Source organism: Tachypleus tridentatus, chromosome 13, assembly GCF_004210375.1.
Source record: "Tachypleus tridentatus isolate NWPU-2018 chromosome 13, ASM421037v1, whole genome shotgun sequence".
Classification (NCBI taxonomy): domain Eukaryota; kingdom Metazoa; phylum Arthropoda; class Merostomata; order Xiphosura; family Limulidae; genus Tachypleus; species Tachypleus tridentatus.
This window is the reverse complement of record NC_134837.1, coordinates 64702532-64721751: the sequence shown is the minus strand read 5'-3', so window position 1 is coordinate 64721751 and position 19220 is coordinate 64702532. Positions and strand designations below refer to the sequence as shown.

The 19220-nt window shown below is 33.4% G+C and overlaps 1 protein-coding gene across 15 annotated transcripts in view; it reads left to right on the top strand.

Annotated features, from left to right (window-relative positions):
• The first annotated feature begins 975 nt into the window (after nt 1–975).
• The window catches only part of LOC143237334 (uncharacterized), a 54796-nt gene continuing 36551 nt past the window's right edge, over nt 976–19220 (top strand). For 4 of the 15 annotated variants that reach the window (XR_013020020.1, XR_013020019.1, XM_076476465.1 and 1 more), the window contains exons 1-2: nt 1243–1611; nt 15302–15374. Coding sequence is in view for 13 of the 15 variants with exons in the window: in XM_076476475.1 (XP_076332590.1) it covers nt 1489–1611; nt 15302–15374 (196 nt within the window). In the remaining 2 variants the exon portion in view is untranslated. The other 11 variants (XM_076476471.1, XM_076476462.1, XM_076476474.1 and 8 more) reach the window with 8 other exon arrangements.

The window sequence follows — 19220 nt, the reverse complement described above, 5'->3', positions numbered from 1 at the left end:
ATAAATAATGTTGGTGTGATGTTTGTCAGTGTAGTTTTTACATAGTATAGACCTCAGTTTTGTGCCTGGTTTTTGAATAAATTTTGCTTTCTTTTTGTTCACATGTGAAGTTAATGTTGGGATGTTTAGAGTTAATGTGATTGAAAAAAAATTAAGTGTATTCTGTGTATGTGAATCCCGCAATCGTGTCATCTACATATCTGTACCTGTATAGTGGTGGATGTAATGCTGTGGTAATTGCTTGTGTTTCAACTTGTGTCATAAAAATATTGGCTACAACTGGTGATACTGGGTTGCCCATGCTTAGACCAGTTCTTTGTATATAGTTATGGTTGTTGAACATAAAGTTTGTCTTCATCGTGGTGAATTCAATGAGGGTTACTAATTGGTTGCTGGGAATGTCTATAGATGGGTTAGGGTCTCGATTACAAAGTTCAAAGACTATCTTGCAGGCTTCAGCAGTTGGAACTTCTGTAAAGAGGGATATAACATCGAAACTGGCCATTAAGGCTTTGTGATTAAGTTGATTAAGAGTAGACTTGAAATTAAAAGAGTCTTTGATGAATAAGCTGGCTGATGTTACATATTTGGAGAATGCCCAAATGCCAAGGAGAGGTGGTGTCGGGAAAAATGAAACATAAACTTTATAGCTGATTGTTACTGGTTATCGAAACAAGACCCTCCAGACGCAATACATGAAGTGAAAACCACAGTAAGTAGTTTTGAGACTATAAGACATAGATTTCACATATACGTACAAATCAAGATGAATGAGGATGCATATTCATTTGAAATCAATGTTCTTCCCTTTCTTCAGTTTGTTAGTGTTTTTATTGACAAGCATAACAATAAAAATGTACATTGTGCTGAACGAAATAATAACTTGATCTAAGTAAGAGTTTTTCGGATTTGTAATAATACGTGATAGTAAAAAATATTAATACTATTTTCAAAATTTGCGTTGCTGATTTATAGCTAACCTGTTCATAAAACCAAAACAATATTCATGAAGTTTAAATCCGCAGGCCTGTGTTATATTAATATTTAATACTTACCTTGGTTAAGTATGGTACACTTTTTAAAAAATGTTTTTATTAATATATACAATTTTGTACTTATTTGTTTATATATGTATTTGTGTTTTCCTACCTTCCGTCAACAATCACTATGTTAAATCTCATTAATAAGTAGTTAAATTAATAATATTGACACCGCTTTTATTTGTTTCCGCAGGTAGTGAAACGCATCATCATTTCTGTTATTATTTTCGCTATTATTCACGTATGATCCATGAAATAATTTGTAAAATTTAATGAGGTGTTTTGTAAATTCTTTACGTTTCTCTGCATGATTGCTGTAATGACACTCATCAAAACCATGGTACAAAAACTAAGTTCTTTTTCTATCCAGGATCCCCAAGACTTTTAAAGCCTTCATTGTTGTTGTTTTTATTTTAACTCATTTCTGTGTTTCTGAAAATGGTTATAAATGATAACGATTAAAATAACAAGTTTCTTACCAGCTGCACACTTTATCATTTCGTATATTAACTTCTTTTTGTGTTTACGTGCAGTTATGAACTTCACGCAAGCTTGTTTTGAAGTCATTCAGGTGTGTGTTACTAGTGGTAGTGAACGTAGTTTATTTGTAAACCGTGTGTTAGAAAATGTAATACTTATATTGGGGTTTAAGAGTTTTTACGGTTTTAGTTTTGCCGAGAAAACGTAGCCAACTCAGGCCTGCAAGTTTATACTTTCAAGTTTTTTTCAGTGGGTTCACATTTACCTTTTTAAGTTATCATATTCTGTTTGTTGAACTAGAAAGTGTGAATCTTAAAAAATAATCAGAAGAATTGAAAGTAAATGTGAGATAAAAGCAGTACAGGAAAAGTATATATTCACAGCAAATTATTTAACATTAGTACTAATAGAATATTGAAGTGTAATGGCACATTATACCAACACATGCTGGTTTCAAACAAACTACATTACTGGCTTCATAGGCACAAAGGCATGCAAGTGTTCCATTGTTTAGTGGTTGACTGCAGTTGTCCATCAGAAAAGGAAACTTTTTCCATATTTTGGATTTTCTTGAGGAAGAGAAAGGAAGAAATGGACTAGACCTCAGTTCCAGCCAGATACCAATTTTGGGTGTGGTTCCAGTCAAGTATCCGAAAAAAAAGATCTTTTAAAATATGTACCTCAGTTGAAATAAGTGTACTTTATGAAAGTGATTAGTTTTCTTTAAACAAGTTAGATGATGCATACAGCAGTTATATCTTCATAATTAAGTTGAAGATGTTATTGAAAAATGATATGGTAGAAGTTAACTTGTGCATTTTTAAAGTAAAGGACATAGCTCTTTAGGAGTCATTGGAACATTCTTCTTTCATGATCTGTGTAAGTTGTGGTAAAGAAACAAGTTCTTCCCCAGTGTGGGGAAGTGTCAAATACACTTCTGGCTTAAGAGGAGTTCTTGAGATGAACAGGAGAGAAAATTGCATGCCAGTTGAGAAATGGTTAGGAAGACCTTGCCTATCTATGACCCCCTCCAGAAAGATATACTGTCAGTAGATGGAAGAATGTATTTTTCAATTTCAGTTATTAATTCAGAAAGGCTTGGCTCATCCTTTATTTTCTTCCTTGTTGTTTCTGATCTGTGGCATTCTTCACATGTGGCATCCTTTAATGACTTTAAGTTTTCATATCCTCCAAGTTTAATAACATTTTCTCCAATGCTGAAAGGGTGATTATCCATTGCAATCATCTTCATAATTTTGTGGTAAATGACCACTGCAGGATGACTGTTAAAGTCCCTTAATTTTTTTCTTTTGTTTTCTAAGTATTCCTTCCTGGTCATTGAGTGACCCCTGATTGCTAATTTTCTTTGTTTGAGAGACAGTTCTTTCTGAAATAGATCTCTTTTTCTTTTCCTTTTTTTTTGTGTGTTTTGTCTGCCTTTGTCTTGTGCCTTTCTTACACAGCAGGCACTCGGCCTGAACCTGGATGAAGAAATACTTCCAAGTGAAGGACAAAGACATTTTGTGCTGATGTAGTTGATTCTTTTATTCTCAGAACAATACATGAAAGAAGTTACACAGCCAGAAAGCTAAATACACTGTACAGCACCATAATGTTACCCACTCAAAATTTCAGTTTGATAAAAACATGTTCTCACAGTAAACAATTTTACAATTACTGTTAGTTTGCAATTTTAAAATGCAATGGTATTCAGTACACACATGAAGTTTGATCAGGTTAGACATAAAAATCTGAATTTAGGTTTTGGATGATTTGTCATCAACATTCTCATCAGTATTAGAGAAAAACCAGACTTCACTTGCTTTTTTGCTGCCTTGATGAATTTCTTTCTTCATATTTTAACACATCTGAACTTCAACTGTTTTGGCAAGACTGTATATATTCTCGCTGTTTTTAGTAAAACTTACAATTACAGGTTATTTAACATTTTAGTTGAACTAACATTTTAAGTTTGACCTTGCAAGCAAAATAATTTAATACTCGATGTGGTTGTGCATTGTAAATAATGTATTTGACATTAGAGGGATAAAGTCTTCAGCATGTGGCTGTATCTGTATTAAACAATTTTTCATAATCTATATCATTCATCTTGTGAAACTCAATCTTTCTATAACAGTTCTGTTTTTATTTTCAGATAGGCCTATAGTGCATCACTGTACACTAAAAATCAGCCCTGAGGAAAATATGTTCATATTTAAACGTTTTGATTAATCTCCAGCTTCACATAATAAATTGTTCTGTATTGTATTATCTTCAGAAATTAGGTTACACCTGTACTTTATTTAATGTAACTTGGATAAGTGATACAATGTTTAGGACTAGTGTTATTTTTAACAGTTTCTATGATTAGACTCAAACCTTTTTTTTTTTTAGTTTGAAAACTTAAGATAGACAACTTTGTTGAATTCATCCAACATCCTTCTATATTCATTTTTGGATTTTACTGTAATACTTTAATATTTGCTTGTACTTTCATGAACTACCGCAGACCTATACAAGAATGGAGATGGAGTAAGAAAAAGACTTGCTTACCCAAGTGATCTTACACAGTATTAATAAAAACTTCTGAACAAAAATTAAACAGTATGGCTTATACAAAAGGCCAGTGTTTGTATACAAGTGGGGCATTACATATTATGTTAACTGTTGAAGCATGTACTTGTTTGTGACATTTATAGCTAAGGTTGTTGAGAGTACATAAATGGTTTTTAGCATTTAAGATATACTTAAACTTGCAGGCTGTAGGAAATTGCTCAAATTAATGATGCCTCATTTTCTGTCTTATTTGACAAAGAAGCATTTAGGTTAGACTTAAGGATCAACATTACATTTTGGTTCACAACTTGCTCAGAGAAAGAAACTGTTATTAAGATATAAAGTTCCAATATTAAATATACAGTGTAAGCCTACTGGTAGTAATTAACCAACTTTGATTCATAATCAAAATAAAAAGCAATTACTGATGTACTTGTATATCACCAGTACAAGAATGATAATGTGGTGTTTGTTTAGAGCCAGTGAGAAATGTGTGACATTATTTTGGTATTATATGGTACTAGTATATTCTTGCTCATAGGTAATCTTTTAATTGTACAGTTTTAGTTGTGTTATGTGATGAAAATGAAAGGCCGTGCTATCGCTGGATATAGGAGACAAAATGTGGTTTATAAGTTACTTGAAGTACTAATTTAATAATAATTACTGCACTCTAAGTATTGGATAGAACTTGGACTTCTACCAACCTCCTTAGCTGCTGTTTCATGCTGCAGCCAGCAGCATGTAATGTAATGCTTAATGTAAAAGTTAAGAATACTAACAATTAGGCTAAGTAAAAACAAATATACATGTTTTAATAACCCACTCACTTCATATTTGACAACCACCTACCTTCATTCTGTTGGTGTTTTTTATGTAAACTTCTGTAGACGTATGTCATTAAAAGAACCTTCTACTTTATGTTTTGACATCTTTTTGTTTTTCTTAAGTTGGCTAATGAGTTCCACTAATGGTCCAGCTTGTACCACCTTACACTTATCAGCTTACAAGTCAGGTCAAAGTTAAAAGGCCATATCATCGCATTTGTTGATTTGCATTCAAAATTTTATTGCACTAGTGCTTTATAAGTTTCTCTCCGTAAGTCTGGAATAATTATGGATGTGACATTCTATGTCAAATCATCCAGATTTTTGAACATTTTCCAGGTGACTCCATCAGAATGCCTTGAAAAAATTCACATGTGCTCATCTATCCATATAATGAAACATTACCAAAGATTAGATCAATATCTCTAATAGTTTCTGATTTACAGCCCTGCAAAATTTAATTAGTTTTTTTTTGTTATTTTTGGCAAATTGTTTTTTGGGCAACTTTGGCTGCATAAAGCTGCAAGAGTAATGGTGGTAGAAGGCTGAAATTTGCTACACTGACTGACTTAATCCCACAAAATTCAAAAATGGTCTCAAACCATGTTTATCTATCTTAGGATTTTTCTAGTGAGGCTGTAAAATCACCTGAAAACCCAAAATTGTAAAAAACATTGGTTTATTTAATAAGCCATAGCTCTAAGACTTAATATAATACAAAGCTGAATTTTTGTTTTCAAATTTCCTGTAATATATCAGTTGATAGATCAACAATTGTTGTAATTAAAAGTCTGTTAGATCTCCTGTAACAAAAATTACTTTCATGCAACTTTTAATGATTTAGCTAAAAATAGCCCTACTTCAGGCCACAGTTTGACCATGTCACCAGTTATTCAGCCTTTTCAGATTTTCACCATATATTCTTACATCTCTGAATATGATCTATAAAAAAAAACAAGATGGTGTTCAACCTACTTTTTGAGTTATAATGTTTTAAAATATCCTCTGACCATATGTTGTTTACTTGAAAAAAACAAACTTCAGTTCAGGTGTGTTACTGTTGCAAATATATCCATACAATTTTGAAAAAAAGTTATGAATCCCATTGAAATATTCTAATCAGCCTTTACCATATATTCTTAAATCTCTGAACATGATTTTCACAGGTATAATGTTATAAGAGTATGCTGAAAACTACAGGTTTATAGTTCAGGATGCTGTGCAGGGCACAACTGGGATAATTCTCAGGCAACACTACACCCTTTTGTAATGTACTTATGAGAATCAAAGTCAGAAGATATCAGTGTTATTAGCATGTGTGTTCTGTCAGATTCTCTGAAACATGACACAGTAGCTGTTCATGCTTTCATTACCACAGTACAAAGCCATGTTAAACAGAAATATCCAAACACAGAAAAGATGATTTATTTCAGTGATGATGCAGCTTCACAATACAAGAAATTTGAAAATCTTGCAAATCTATACTACTGTTTTGAAGATTATCAGTTGTCCACTGAATGGCATTTGTTTGCCACCAGTCATGGGAAAAGTCCATGCAATGGAGTTGGGGGATACGGTGAAGAGGCCGGTGGCTCGTGCAAGCCTTCAATTGCCTGTAAATAATCAAATTTTAGGTGTCTCTGATATGTACCTTTGGGCAAAGGACCACATTCAAGGCATTTAATTCTTTCTTGTCAATAAAGAATCAGTACTGCAAAATTGTGTAAAGTTTGATCTACTTGAGCACTTTGAAAAATGCAAAACTGTGACAGGTATTAGGTCACATCATAGCTTTATTCTACCAACAAATTGTATATGAGAAGGTGATGATGTGTACACAGTTGTAACTGTTGGTAGTAGCAGTGACAGTGATGCTGCAGCAGCTCAAATAGGGTCTAATGATAGCAATGACAATTATCAGCCAGGGAAATGTTTGGCATGCATATACGATCATGAATGGTATGTGGGAAACATAAAAGATCAGATGAACATTCCATTGTGTTGGTGTCATTTATGAAGAAATCAAGAAACGAACTGTTCTCATGGCCTGCAAGGTCATATAAAGATGAAACTGGATTCCTTTCCAACATATTCTTTGTCTGATAAGTGCACCTGCAGTGAAGGCAGTAGTGCTCACCACTATATTCTAAGTCAAAGTGATCTCAACATAATCAAACTCAAATTTCAGAAATTTATTCAAGCTGTCTGAACAAAGCAATGTTTATTTGATGTTGTTAAGGCTAATTTATCGCCAAAGCAGTTTTTGAAACATTGCATTGTCACGATTATTTTAGTTTTGTGTGACTATAATCTTTCTCAGTTATCCCCTGTTGTAGCACTGTCCTTTTTGTGTCTGATTTACCTTTGTATTTATTATATTATGAATCTTAAATTCAGCCATATCTGCATAACTGTAATGCATACACAATATATTTGCATTGCCATGTGATCTAACTAGTTATGCCAATGAACTTGTTCAGAAATGAATTAAATATTTCTTGTTTCTTACAACTTCATTATTTAACATTGTGAAAGGGTGGTTAGAATATTTCAGTGGGATTCATAATATTCTGACAGGTATTTTTCAAAATTGTATGGATATATTTTCACACAGTAACACACCTGAACTGACTTTTTTTAAAATAAAAACGTATGGTCAGAGAATACTTTAAAAATTTTAACTCAAAAAGTAGGTTAAACACTATCTTGATTTCTTTTATAGATCATATTCAGAGATGTAAGAATATATGGTAAAAATCTGAAAAGGCTGAATAACTGGTGACATGGTCAAACTGTGGCCTGATGTAGGGCTTTTTTTAGCTAAATCATAAAAAGTTGCATGCAGCTAAATTGTTTTACAGGAGATCTAACAGACTTTTAATTACAACAATTGTTGATCTATCAACTGATATATTACAGGAAATTTGAAAACAAAAATTCAGCTTTGTATTATATTTAGTCTTAGAGCTATGGCTTGTTAAATAAACCAATGTTTTTTACGATTTGGGGTTTTCAGGTGATTTTACAGCCTAACTATGCAAATCCTAAGAGCAATAAACATGGTTTGAGACCATTTTTGAATTCTGTGGGATTAAGTCAGTCAGTGTAGCAAATTTTAGCCTTCTACCACCATTCTCTTGCAGCTTTAAGCAGCCAAAGTTGCCTGAAAATGAATTTTCAAAAAAAAAAATTACAGGGCTGTAAATCAGAAACTATTAGAGATATTTATCTAATCTTTGGCAATGTTTCATTGTATGGGTAGATGAGCACATGTGAATTTTTTCAAGGCATTCTGTGGGAGTCACCTGCAGCCCCCTGGATGATTTGACATGGAATGACCCAGATTATAATTCAAATTTTGATATTATGTATGAGTTAATTTCTTACTTTAAATGTAAGTATGAAAAGAACACATTTAAATATAGATTTTAGTGAGCCACATGATATGTTGAATGCAACGCTGTTTAAAATTAGATGTTTATGATGTCAAAATATTAAGTCTATAATTTTTTACAAATTAGAAAGCCAAATTATTAATATTGACGACCTAGAATATAAAATAAGAGCATCATATCTTTTTATTTTGCTGAGATATGGATATTTACTGATTCAAACATGGTGGCCCTCTTCAACTCTTTCATGTTTTGAAAAGGTCCATTTTATACTCTCACTACAGTATAGGACATGTGAATAACCAATCTACAGCTTAGTATATTTCCAGAGTGGTTTTCTCTTCCATTTTAATCTTTGAAAAGGCTATCATGCTTTTTTTTATAAGCTTTCAAGGAGGTAGACTTATAGTCAACCCAAAGTTTCATATTTTATAAAATTAAAAACAAAAAGCCATAGTATGCTCAATAAATTATAGTAGAATTATATTGTATCAATATAGTTATTTATGATTTTTTTTGTTATTCAACTGTATACATATAAAGCCTTAAAAAAAATTGTGTGATATCCTCCATGTGTGAAATTTTAAAGGCTTAGCAACCAGTATCCAGCAACAACTGATTATAAAGGTCATATTGAGAATAAATAATTGTTTGCTTTACTTCTTGGTTGAGTGCTCTATATTTTAAGAAAACTAAGTTTAATAATTTATTTATAAATAGTAATAATTTATATATATACATATATAATATATAATAATTGAAATGTGACTGTATATTACAAAATACTAGTTCACTAAAACATAGCCAAAACAGGTTAAACAAAGGTCAGTTTTATATTATTGGATATTGTTATCTGAGAGCACATGCACTGTGTCAATGCAAGCTATGTAATGTTAGGTAGGCATGGCTGGAAGGGTAATATAATAATAAAAAATGTTTATGTTTGTATAACACAATAAGACCTAAACTACTTTGACTAATTATTTGTATTTCCATGTTATAACTTGTAGTCATTTTAGCACCAAAAAAGCATAACTCATATTTTTTTTCCTACTTTTTGTATGATGGTTATGAGGTTGGTTGTGTGACAAATCCCCACATGTTTAGAGTACAGAAAATAAGAAAAATATGAAGTTTTACAGAAAACAAACATTTGAAATATATTTAGGAAGTTTTAAAGAGATTATGTAAATAATATTTGAGAGTTTGAGGATGAACAAGTTTTTTAATTATAACATGAAAACACTTTTCACTCAGACTAGTAAAGAAAGACTACTTCCTCAAACAAGTTTTTAGTATAAATATTTCATTAAAAATCTGATTTTATGTGTACAAAGTACTTGTAATGCTTACTAAAAGTCTACCAAAATTTGTGAAGATACACATGCTGTATGAAAGGTTATAGTACGAATACTTAATGTATGCAAATGCGTAGATGAACTCGTGTATATTATACAGAGCCCATTGCAAAAGGGTTAGACTTATTTGTTTCTGACCATTCACTAAGAATGCTCAGGATCATCTCAGATCAAGAGATTTTCTCAGCAACATTGGTGTTTCTCAGGTATTGCAAGAACTGTCAAAATGTGTATCTGAATTATTAACATGCATAATGTAGAGCAAAATAAATCTGCTAGTAGTTATTAATAACAAATGGGTTAAAGTATGGAGTGTCTGAAATGTCCTACACTAATCCCTATCCAGTGCTGATGTCAATTGTATAGTACCAAGAGTCTATTGTGAGAAAAATACTTTATTACACATAACCTTTTTTTATCTCCTTATTAACTTTTCCATTATTGTGACAAATTTCTAAGTTTATAATTAATGTTTTTAGGTTTGTCTCATAAAACAGAACCACAAATCACATTAGAGACAAATATGGTTTTGTGTATTATTTGTTAAGCTCAAAATTACATGATGTTTTATAAGTAGTCTCTTAAATTATAAGATTTTTCTAACAGTTAAACTAGTTGTACACTGTATTTTTATAAAGCTTCAGTCACTGGTTGTGTATTTTCCCAGCATCCAACAACATTTAAAATGTATTTGTTAAAGTTTTACCTGTTATGTATTCACATTTTTGAAAGTTTTAATAAAACTAATAATAATTATGCTTTCTTAAATATTCTAAAAAGCCAAGATTAAATAATTACAGAAATGTTCTTTCTCTCCAATGACTCAAGAACTTAAACATAAGTCAAGTTTGTTTGTTTATAATTAAGCAAAAAGCAACAAAATGGGCTATTTGTGCTCTACTCACCACGTATATCAAAACCTGGTTTCTAGCTGTATGAATTTGCAGATGTACTGTTGTGTCACTGTGGGGCACATAAATCAGGCAATTTTGGGATATTGTCCTCTCTTTGAAAACACTAATAAATATTGCAATTTTTATTATAGGTGTAATTTTCTTTAAAATATAAAAGATTCAACATTCCATAGTTTTGTTTTAAAGATTTAGTTTAATTCTAAGAGTAAAGATCAATTTTGTAATCTTATCAAATAACTGTGTTCTATGGTAATGCAGTATTGGTTCTTGTTGAAAGTGATTCAATGGATATTAACATTCTTATCATCGATTACTAACATTTAACAACAAACCATTGTTATGGGTTAGATTTTCAACAATAAACTGTTCAAAAGATCAACAAATATACTTGCTTATTTATTTACTTGTTGTTGCTGACATAACTTGAGGAACTTTTTAATTGTACTAGAAACAGCAATGTGTAGAATTTCATTCTCTGTGGTTAAAGCTAATGAATGGGTTAATGCTAAGGGCAAGGGTACAGTATTATACAGTTTAAACATTTTATCTGTTGCTTTCAATAGTATCTCTGTAAACATTTATAAGGTATCCTTTACTGTAGCTGTCTTTACATTAGTGCATGTGTAATACACATTAATCTGATCTCTACATATATAGATCACAAACTGTAGATGATGGGGTAGTCTTCTTTCAATTTCATCAAACACTCCAATTTACTCAAGTGTAGGAAATATAAACTCAACTTTATTCACAGCTACATACAAGACTTATACTAGCTTGTCTAACTCTGTTCTATTGCTTCCTACAGTAAAAGTTTGTTGGTGTATTTTATTCTGAATGTGAGTGTTAATAAACCAACATTTTAATTCCTGCTTTATGAAGTTTAGTCTGTATACTATGGTATGTATCAATGCATTAGTAACAGTTACTGTGGCTCTAGATACTTCCCTAATAATCTTTTGACAGTAAAATTCAACTGTCTAAAATAATGAGCTGATTATAGTCACCTGTTCACCTATCAAGAGAATCATTTCTCCAGATTCCTTTTTATGTCACTCTATGTCTTTGTTTAATTCACGTAGATTGTCAGTGGTCACAGTTTCGAATAAGAATTTCAAAATGTTTCCAGTCAAACCACATTTTTGTAGAGTTTAGTGTGATATTGATATACTGTATTTAATATCCTTTAATTCTGATAACAAGTCACTTATCCCATCATAGTATTGTCTATTTAATATCTTGTAGTTTTTCAATTAACCCTTCCTGATTAGTTCTTGCTAACTCTAAGATAGCTATCCCCTGATATCTCTTTTAATACAATATTGTCTAAACTTCCTATACCTGAACTAACACAAGCATTCACATCAATTTTCATCTGCTACTACAACTCATAAACAAACTAATAACCAAATGTACTGTGGAAACAGTATATCGTATACAAAAAACAGTACCTACCCAGTTTTTTTTACTAGAACAGTACTTGCATTCCATCTGACCACAACGTCTATCATCAGTAACACAAGAATCTTGATACACCTATTTTTTTTATAAATATCTACTAATAATGCATATAATTATAATACTTTGTTCAACATATACAACATTTCCCAGATTTATTGAGACTCAGTTTAATCAGGTGTAAATTGTCTACTAGGTATTCGATATTTCCCTTTAAAGTCATAGCATGTGTGGCCTTCAATATATCTTATCCACCTTTAACCAATTCACAATGCTTTTTACTGTATTACAATCTAGTGTAAGCCCACCTATCTTGCTTCTTACCAAAGCATACAAAGTTTCCTCACTTGGATACCCTTGCCCATGTATTAATGTTTTTAGATTGACTAAATTCCATTTCACATTCTCCCATTGATGGGGAAACTATCAATGTTCATTAGAGTCAAAACATGTCTGGAATGTTTTCATATTCATCTATAACAGGTCTAGTGATATTTCTAGTGATGTACATAATCAAATTCATTGATTCTTCTAATGACAGGAGTGCACAATATAGCTTGAATAATATGATGTGTCTATTTCTTCATGTTTGTAACCTCTTAGTTTTTTTTAACATGGCCAAAGGTGAAAATCAAACATGTTGACTGGAGAGTATGGATCTTCGTTATGACAACACCTCTCCATTGTCAACATTTAATTACTTTATTGTATCATGATGTCTGCTTTGTCTCAGCATTGTCATTTTCACTGCTCATAATTTTCAGTTTCACTAACAAATTTTCTCAACATTTTCCTTTACTCCTCATCTTAACATCATTTGTCCTGTTTCCTACTTCAACAAGAAGACTCACCATCTGTAGAAAAAGGACTGAAACTTGAGACAGTAAATTTGTTCATCTGTCATGGAGTGTAAGAGGGTTAAAATCTTCTCTATTCCACTTAGGCATGTAGCCCATTCTGTCAGTGATTTCTCATCTTTACTTATGGTATTGATGTTTTAGTTTTAACTCAAGGGCAGTTTTCAGTAATTTGTTCTTTCTTGCTACCCAGCATATTTGTTGAACACCACAAATGTGCTTTATTTCTTGATCCAACAAAACTGTAATTTCATAAAGTTTGATATTTAATAATACAGCTTGAAAATGCCTTTTAAGACATTCTTAAATTTTTATATATATATATCACAAGCCACTAAATATACAAGTTATGTGTAATATATTGAACTATGAGGTTATGGTTGTAAGTGACTCCATGATAAGAAAGATGTGAATAGGATAGTCTGTGGGGTAAGGAGCAAAGAATCAGATTATGTCACCCAGGGGTTCAGGTGGAGAATATAATTGATAAAACAAGAAAGGGGAAGTAGCAGTGATGCAGTTTTGGTGGTGCATGTTGTGGCTAATGATGTATGGAAAGGTTGGTCACAGGAACTAACAAGTACAGGATGGCCTGTAAGTCTCTACCCATCCATATGTTATTATGTTTTATTCAATTAAGCATGTATTATAAATTTGTTTCTTTTTTTCAGAGAAATATAGCTGATGTAAGCCCATTTACACTTAAAGAGCATATTGTGACAAGTTTGTGGGTATATTATGCAGCAGGAATGAGAGATAGCACACAGATACACTGGATACACAAGATATATGAATGGGTAGGAACTTACGGGCCACCCTGTACAATGGATCAATAAAAGCATTTAAAGAAAGGGTCATAACTTAATTTTGTTAGGGATACTGTCTATAATTAACTGTAGTGATGAAATAAGTAGGTCACCAGGGCCAAATGCTAGGATTAGGATTGGTATGTAAGGATGAGCAGACTTGCTGGGGGGATTTGTGGGATCATTTCAGTGGAAGAAAGCAGCTTTTTGGAATGGATGGTTCACAGATAAATAGAGTAAGCCATAGCTTGTTTGCAGAGGCTATTAATACACCTGTAACTGAAGTTTTGAACTAGGACTATCCTGTGTTAAACTAAATGCTAAGAAAAGTAAGATGTGAAGAAAAGATTAACAAAAATTTTTTTGAAGTAACTATTAAGGAGATCAGTTTAAAACTTTTGGAATAATGTTTTTGTAATAAATCTGTTATTCTTCTATTCACATTACTCATATTTTAAACATTGAGCAAAATAGTGTGTAGTCAGTCACAAGTTACAAATATACATAAACATATTTATGTTAATAATTGTATTTGTATTTTTTTCTGTGTAATGGGACCCAATGCCATGGTGCTAATGTTAACTGGAAACCAATGGAAGTAAATTACGGTTAAAGCCTGTACCTCTCCTACTGATATTCTATCCTGATTCCTATGAAGTGGTGGCAGTGGTATTATTTATTGTAACAGGAATTACTATAGTTGATGTGTGGAATCATTAATCCATACAAAGTTCTTGCTTGATTTGACAAGAACCAAATGTAACAAAATTTTGTTAAAACAACTGAATGCAAACAGGAGAAGAAACATCTTGTGAAAAAAATGGAAAGGCAAAATAGCACAATCATAAATAGTAGATACAAACAAGTTGTGCCAATCTAGAAAGTGAGGATTGAGTGCTAATAGCAGAAAGGAGTATAAGTGCTGAAGCTGGTGTCATGATAGCATTGGTGGTTAGTAGTTAAATGATATGTACATGATCAGTAGTAGAATCAAATTGGTGAAGTATATTGACTGGTGCACTGAGCACAAAATGTCTTTCAACAATGCTTAGAGGGTAGAAAGAGACTCAGATTGCTTTGTGTACGGGAAGGTGGGACTGTGTTGGAATATTTGACAAAGTTTGTTATTGTTTACTTACTTTATCTTTCTACTCATGTGAAACACAAAACAGTTGATATATGTGCAGTGTTTATATTCATCATTAAAATACTTAATAAAATTTATACTATCTTTACAAGGTCTATATTATTGTTTATTTACATTATCTGTTTTGTAAAATATGTATATATAGTGGGGTAAAACCTACTGCTAGTCATGTTTAAACTACTTGAAACTTGGAAAAGATTGTCATGGTTTGTTTCTAAATATTTTGTTTTAAAAACGGTGTCAGATAAAGAGAACTTGTAACAGTTTAAAAGTAAAGTAGTTTGTTAATTTACATAAAAGCTTTGAAGATAATGTGAATTTTTAAGTGAGTATTTAATTAAAACTTTAATATTTGTGAAGAATGCAAGTACTAATTCCTACTTGTTTTTTGTTTAAATTTAGGTTTTTACAAGAATATAAAGATATAACCATGGAAGTATTAAAGATAAAAACTGAATCATTGTAGGATGAGAAGCAGGATGCTTTGTTAGATGTCAAACTGATGAGAAATGAAGATGAAACATTTACATTATCAAGTAGTAAGTATGTATCTTTAATAGTTAAATGTTTAGTGTGTTTTACAACACAGCCACTTTGGAATTTTACTGATTCTATTGTGTGTCTAAATTTTTCATTTTATTGACTGGAAATAAACTATTTCATACATTTATGTTGTCCCAGAGATTTATTCAAGGTTGGGTAGTCTTTTAGTCTTGATATCAGAAACTTAAACACAATGAAATTGTCATAATTATTGGCAAGGATAAACCTCAAAATGATAAGTAAGTGTTGCACTAACTAAGCTAAAAGATTAACCAGTTATCTACTGCTGGTAAAGCACTTTGTATCAACTGAAAGTGAAACATTTATTCCATGATATTTGTGTAGTTATCATAATTTCTTACCAATTACAATGTTGTTGTCAACAAGCAATTTCTGATTCAGTCAGAAAATATGACAGTCTTGATCGATATCTGGAAATCTGTAAGGTAAGGAATGTGTGGGTTACGATCCAAGGATAATTTTGCTGTTTTTTTTTCTATTAGTTATTAAGATGTTTTTATACTACCAAAATGAGCCACCCCTTCATGTTATGATCATGCTGTTCCACATTATTTTAGTATTTCTCTCTCATTTTTCCCCTTGGTGTGGATTCCTGTACATGGTGAGGGGACATACCAGGGAAGGTTCTGTTCTTTCAGTTTAACTCCTCTTGGATTTAAACATCCACCCACATGTTTGCTGTGTGTGGTGACATGTGAAGGGGAGGAGAGAATCCTGATAGTTGAGGGATTCAACTTTAACACCACTTTCATTTTGAATTCCTGTAGAAGGGCAGCTTTGGGGTGACCGCCATGGGTCAATTGGCTGGTCCATTTGGGCAAGGATCAACCAAGCACCAGTGTTGGATGTTCTCAACAGGTGTTGTGTACATTGTATCTGATGCTGGTGTTTGGGTATAGTGCTCATGAAATCCTGGCATTGCTGCAGTGTCCTTGTTTGGCATTGTAGTGTGTCCCCTTGTAGGGCTCCATGGTGGATGGGGTCAGTGGGCACTGAAATGTTCTTTTTTTATTATGGATCCTCCAAATAAAAACTTAAATAAAATGGTGAAAAACAGTCCATAGCTAAATGACCACGTCTTGAAGATTCTGAGCAGCAATCTTCAAAATCTGTAACACGTGTATCTCATTTTCTTACACTACATTCTCTTTCAGACAAACCTTTAGGCAGATGTCTCTTTTTCTCCTTCAGAAGGGACTAGAGGAACTTGCTGGCTTTCCAAAGTCAGTCAAAAAGCTTCTCTCTGGTGACATATTGGTGGAAACATCCACATCTCAACACAGTGAACTCCTTTTGCATTCATAGTCTATTGAAGATACACCTATTGAGATTACACCGCATGCTACTTTGAATTCATCATGATGAGTTATTGTTGAAAAGGATTTGAAGAACATTTCTGAGTCAGAGATTCTTGCTGGTTTCTCCACCCAAGGAGTTTCTGCAGTGAGGTGTATATCTCTAATCTCAAAGATAGAATTATGATGCCGACTAATGACCTCATTCTGACATTTACATCACCATATCCACCTGCCAGGTTACCTTAATTGCAAGGTACAACCATACATTTCAAACCCTCTCAGATGTTTCCAGTTTCAGCAGTTTGGTCACTCAAAGACATCATATTGTGGTTCCTTGACGTGTGCTTGTTGTGGCAAGGACCATGATGCCTACAGGTGTGAAACAGACCCTCATTGTGTCAATTGCAGTAGCTCTTACCAATCCTACTTTCATTCTTGCCTTAAATGGTTGGAAGAAAAAAAGGTGCAGCATTTCAAAACAATTCAAAACATTACTTACACTGAGGCTCAAAAGTTGCTGTCCAAGATGGGAGTGCAGACACATCTCTCTGTGCCTCCAAATGAATCATTCTCAAATCAAATGAAAAGTCTTTGGACCTCCATGATTAAAAAAGTTGATGAACCAACATTAACACTCATCTCTGTCCCTAAGATACCTTCCAACAAACCCCAAGATCCACATTTTTTGGTTCCGGGTACAGGCATTTCCTTGGGTACACCTTCTTTTCCAACCCCAAGATGAAAAACGATCGTTCTTTCATGTCCTCAGTCCCTGGAGTTCCTTTCCAACAACAAAGACATGCTCAATCAATCCAGAGCAGGATCCATGGAGGTTGATAGACCTCCCTCAAATGAAGACAATAAAGATAAAAGACGTGGTTGTAAACAGAAGGGCTTTCCACTGAATTGGCCTACACATAAATAAATATGGCCACCTTGATACAATGAAACTGTTGAGGTTTATGTTGTATTCTGGATGACCTCAAAGCACTGATTGTTTCTTACCATCCTGTATGTCTCTCCTTACAGGAAACATTTCTGAAACCTGCCAGTACAGGCACTTTCTGCAGTTTTCTTTGTATAGAATTGACAGGCTGTGTGATGAATAAGTGCATGAAAGGGTGGGTGGCACTGCTGGTTGATCAGCATGTGCCCACCCTTTTTTTTGCCACTTGTCACACCTTTGGAGGCCATAGCCATCTGTGTTTCCTTGGGTCATACCATCACTGCTTGTTCTCTTTACCTGTTGCCTGGAGAGGAGAAACCTATGATTAATCATCCTTGATGCTTTCATTGAACAGTTGCCCTCTCCCTCTATAATCCTGGGGAAGTGCTGATACTGATGGGAGGGGTCACTCCATACAGTGCATACTCTCTCTGATCACAACCTTTCTCTTCTCAATAGTGGTTTTTATACTTATTTTCATGCACCTAGTCTGTTCTTTACTGCTGTTGATCTCTCAGTTTGCTCCCCTTCACTATTCTCCCACTTTGCATTGGAGGGTTGACAATAACCCATAAGGCAGTAATCATTTTCCTATAATTCTGAGAGAGACTGGCTGTTGTAGATGCCACCCACCCTGTGTGCCCCGGTGGAAGCTAGATCAAGCAAACTGGCCCTCTTTCACTGCTCTCGCAGTACTTGATCCTGTCATCATCTGTAATCCATCAATAGACAACTGCAGCAGTAACTGACTGTATTATACAGGCAGCTGCTCATTGTATTACTAAAACCTTGACACATTTTCCACGATATCCCTGTCCATGGTGAAATCCTGTTTGCCACATGGCATGGAAGGCTCAAAAACGGGCCTGGGATACTTTTTGTAAGTATCCCACACTCTCGCACCACAATACTTTCCAGCAGGCCTGTACATGTGCTTGGTGGGTAAGACGTCAAAGCCAGAAGGACTCTTGAATTTTGTTCACAACCAGCATATTTTCTACCACCAGTTCCAAAGTCATATGGGACAAGATTCGAAATGTTACTGGGCAATATAATTTTGTCCCTCTCTCTATCTTGATATCTGATTGCCAGGAAGTAGCTGATACCCAGAGCATTGCTGATAATCTAGGTGAAAGCTTTTGCCAGGTATCTAGAACTTCTGCTTCTTCCTCCACCTTCTTAGCCATCAAGACTCGGGCACCTCTTTCCTTTCGAAGTGATTGCCTCTATGACTATAATTGCCCCTTTAAGTACATTCATAAGTTTACCACACCTGTACCCACAGACACATTTTTGCATACTATTTGTGGCACCTCTGCCACTGAAGGCTCTTTATCTTTGGTAACATTTGTCTTTTTGAGCAGCAGTTGTGCTTTTGTAATTCCAAAGAACAGACACTTGGAAGTTGTAGCTTTAGTGATGTCAAGAAAACCCACTTGTAGAGAAAAATATATATGTAAAAATGGCTCGTTTGAGTTCAGAAAATATTTTACGTAGAGGAGCAACCAACGTTTCGACCTTCTTCGGTCATCGTCAGAATGATGATGACCGAAGGAGTTGTGGCTTATTATTTTAGT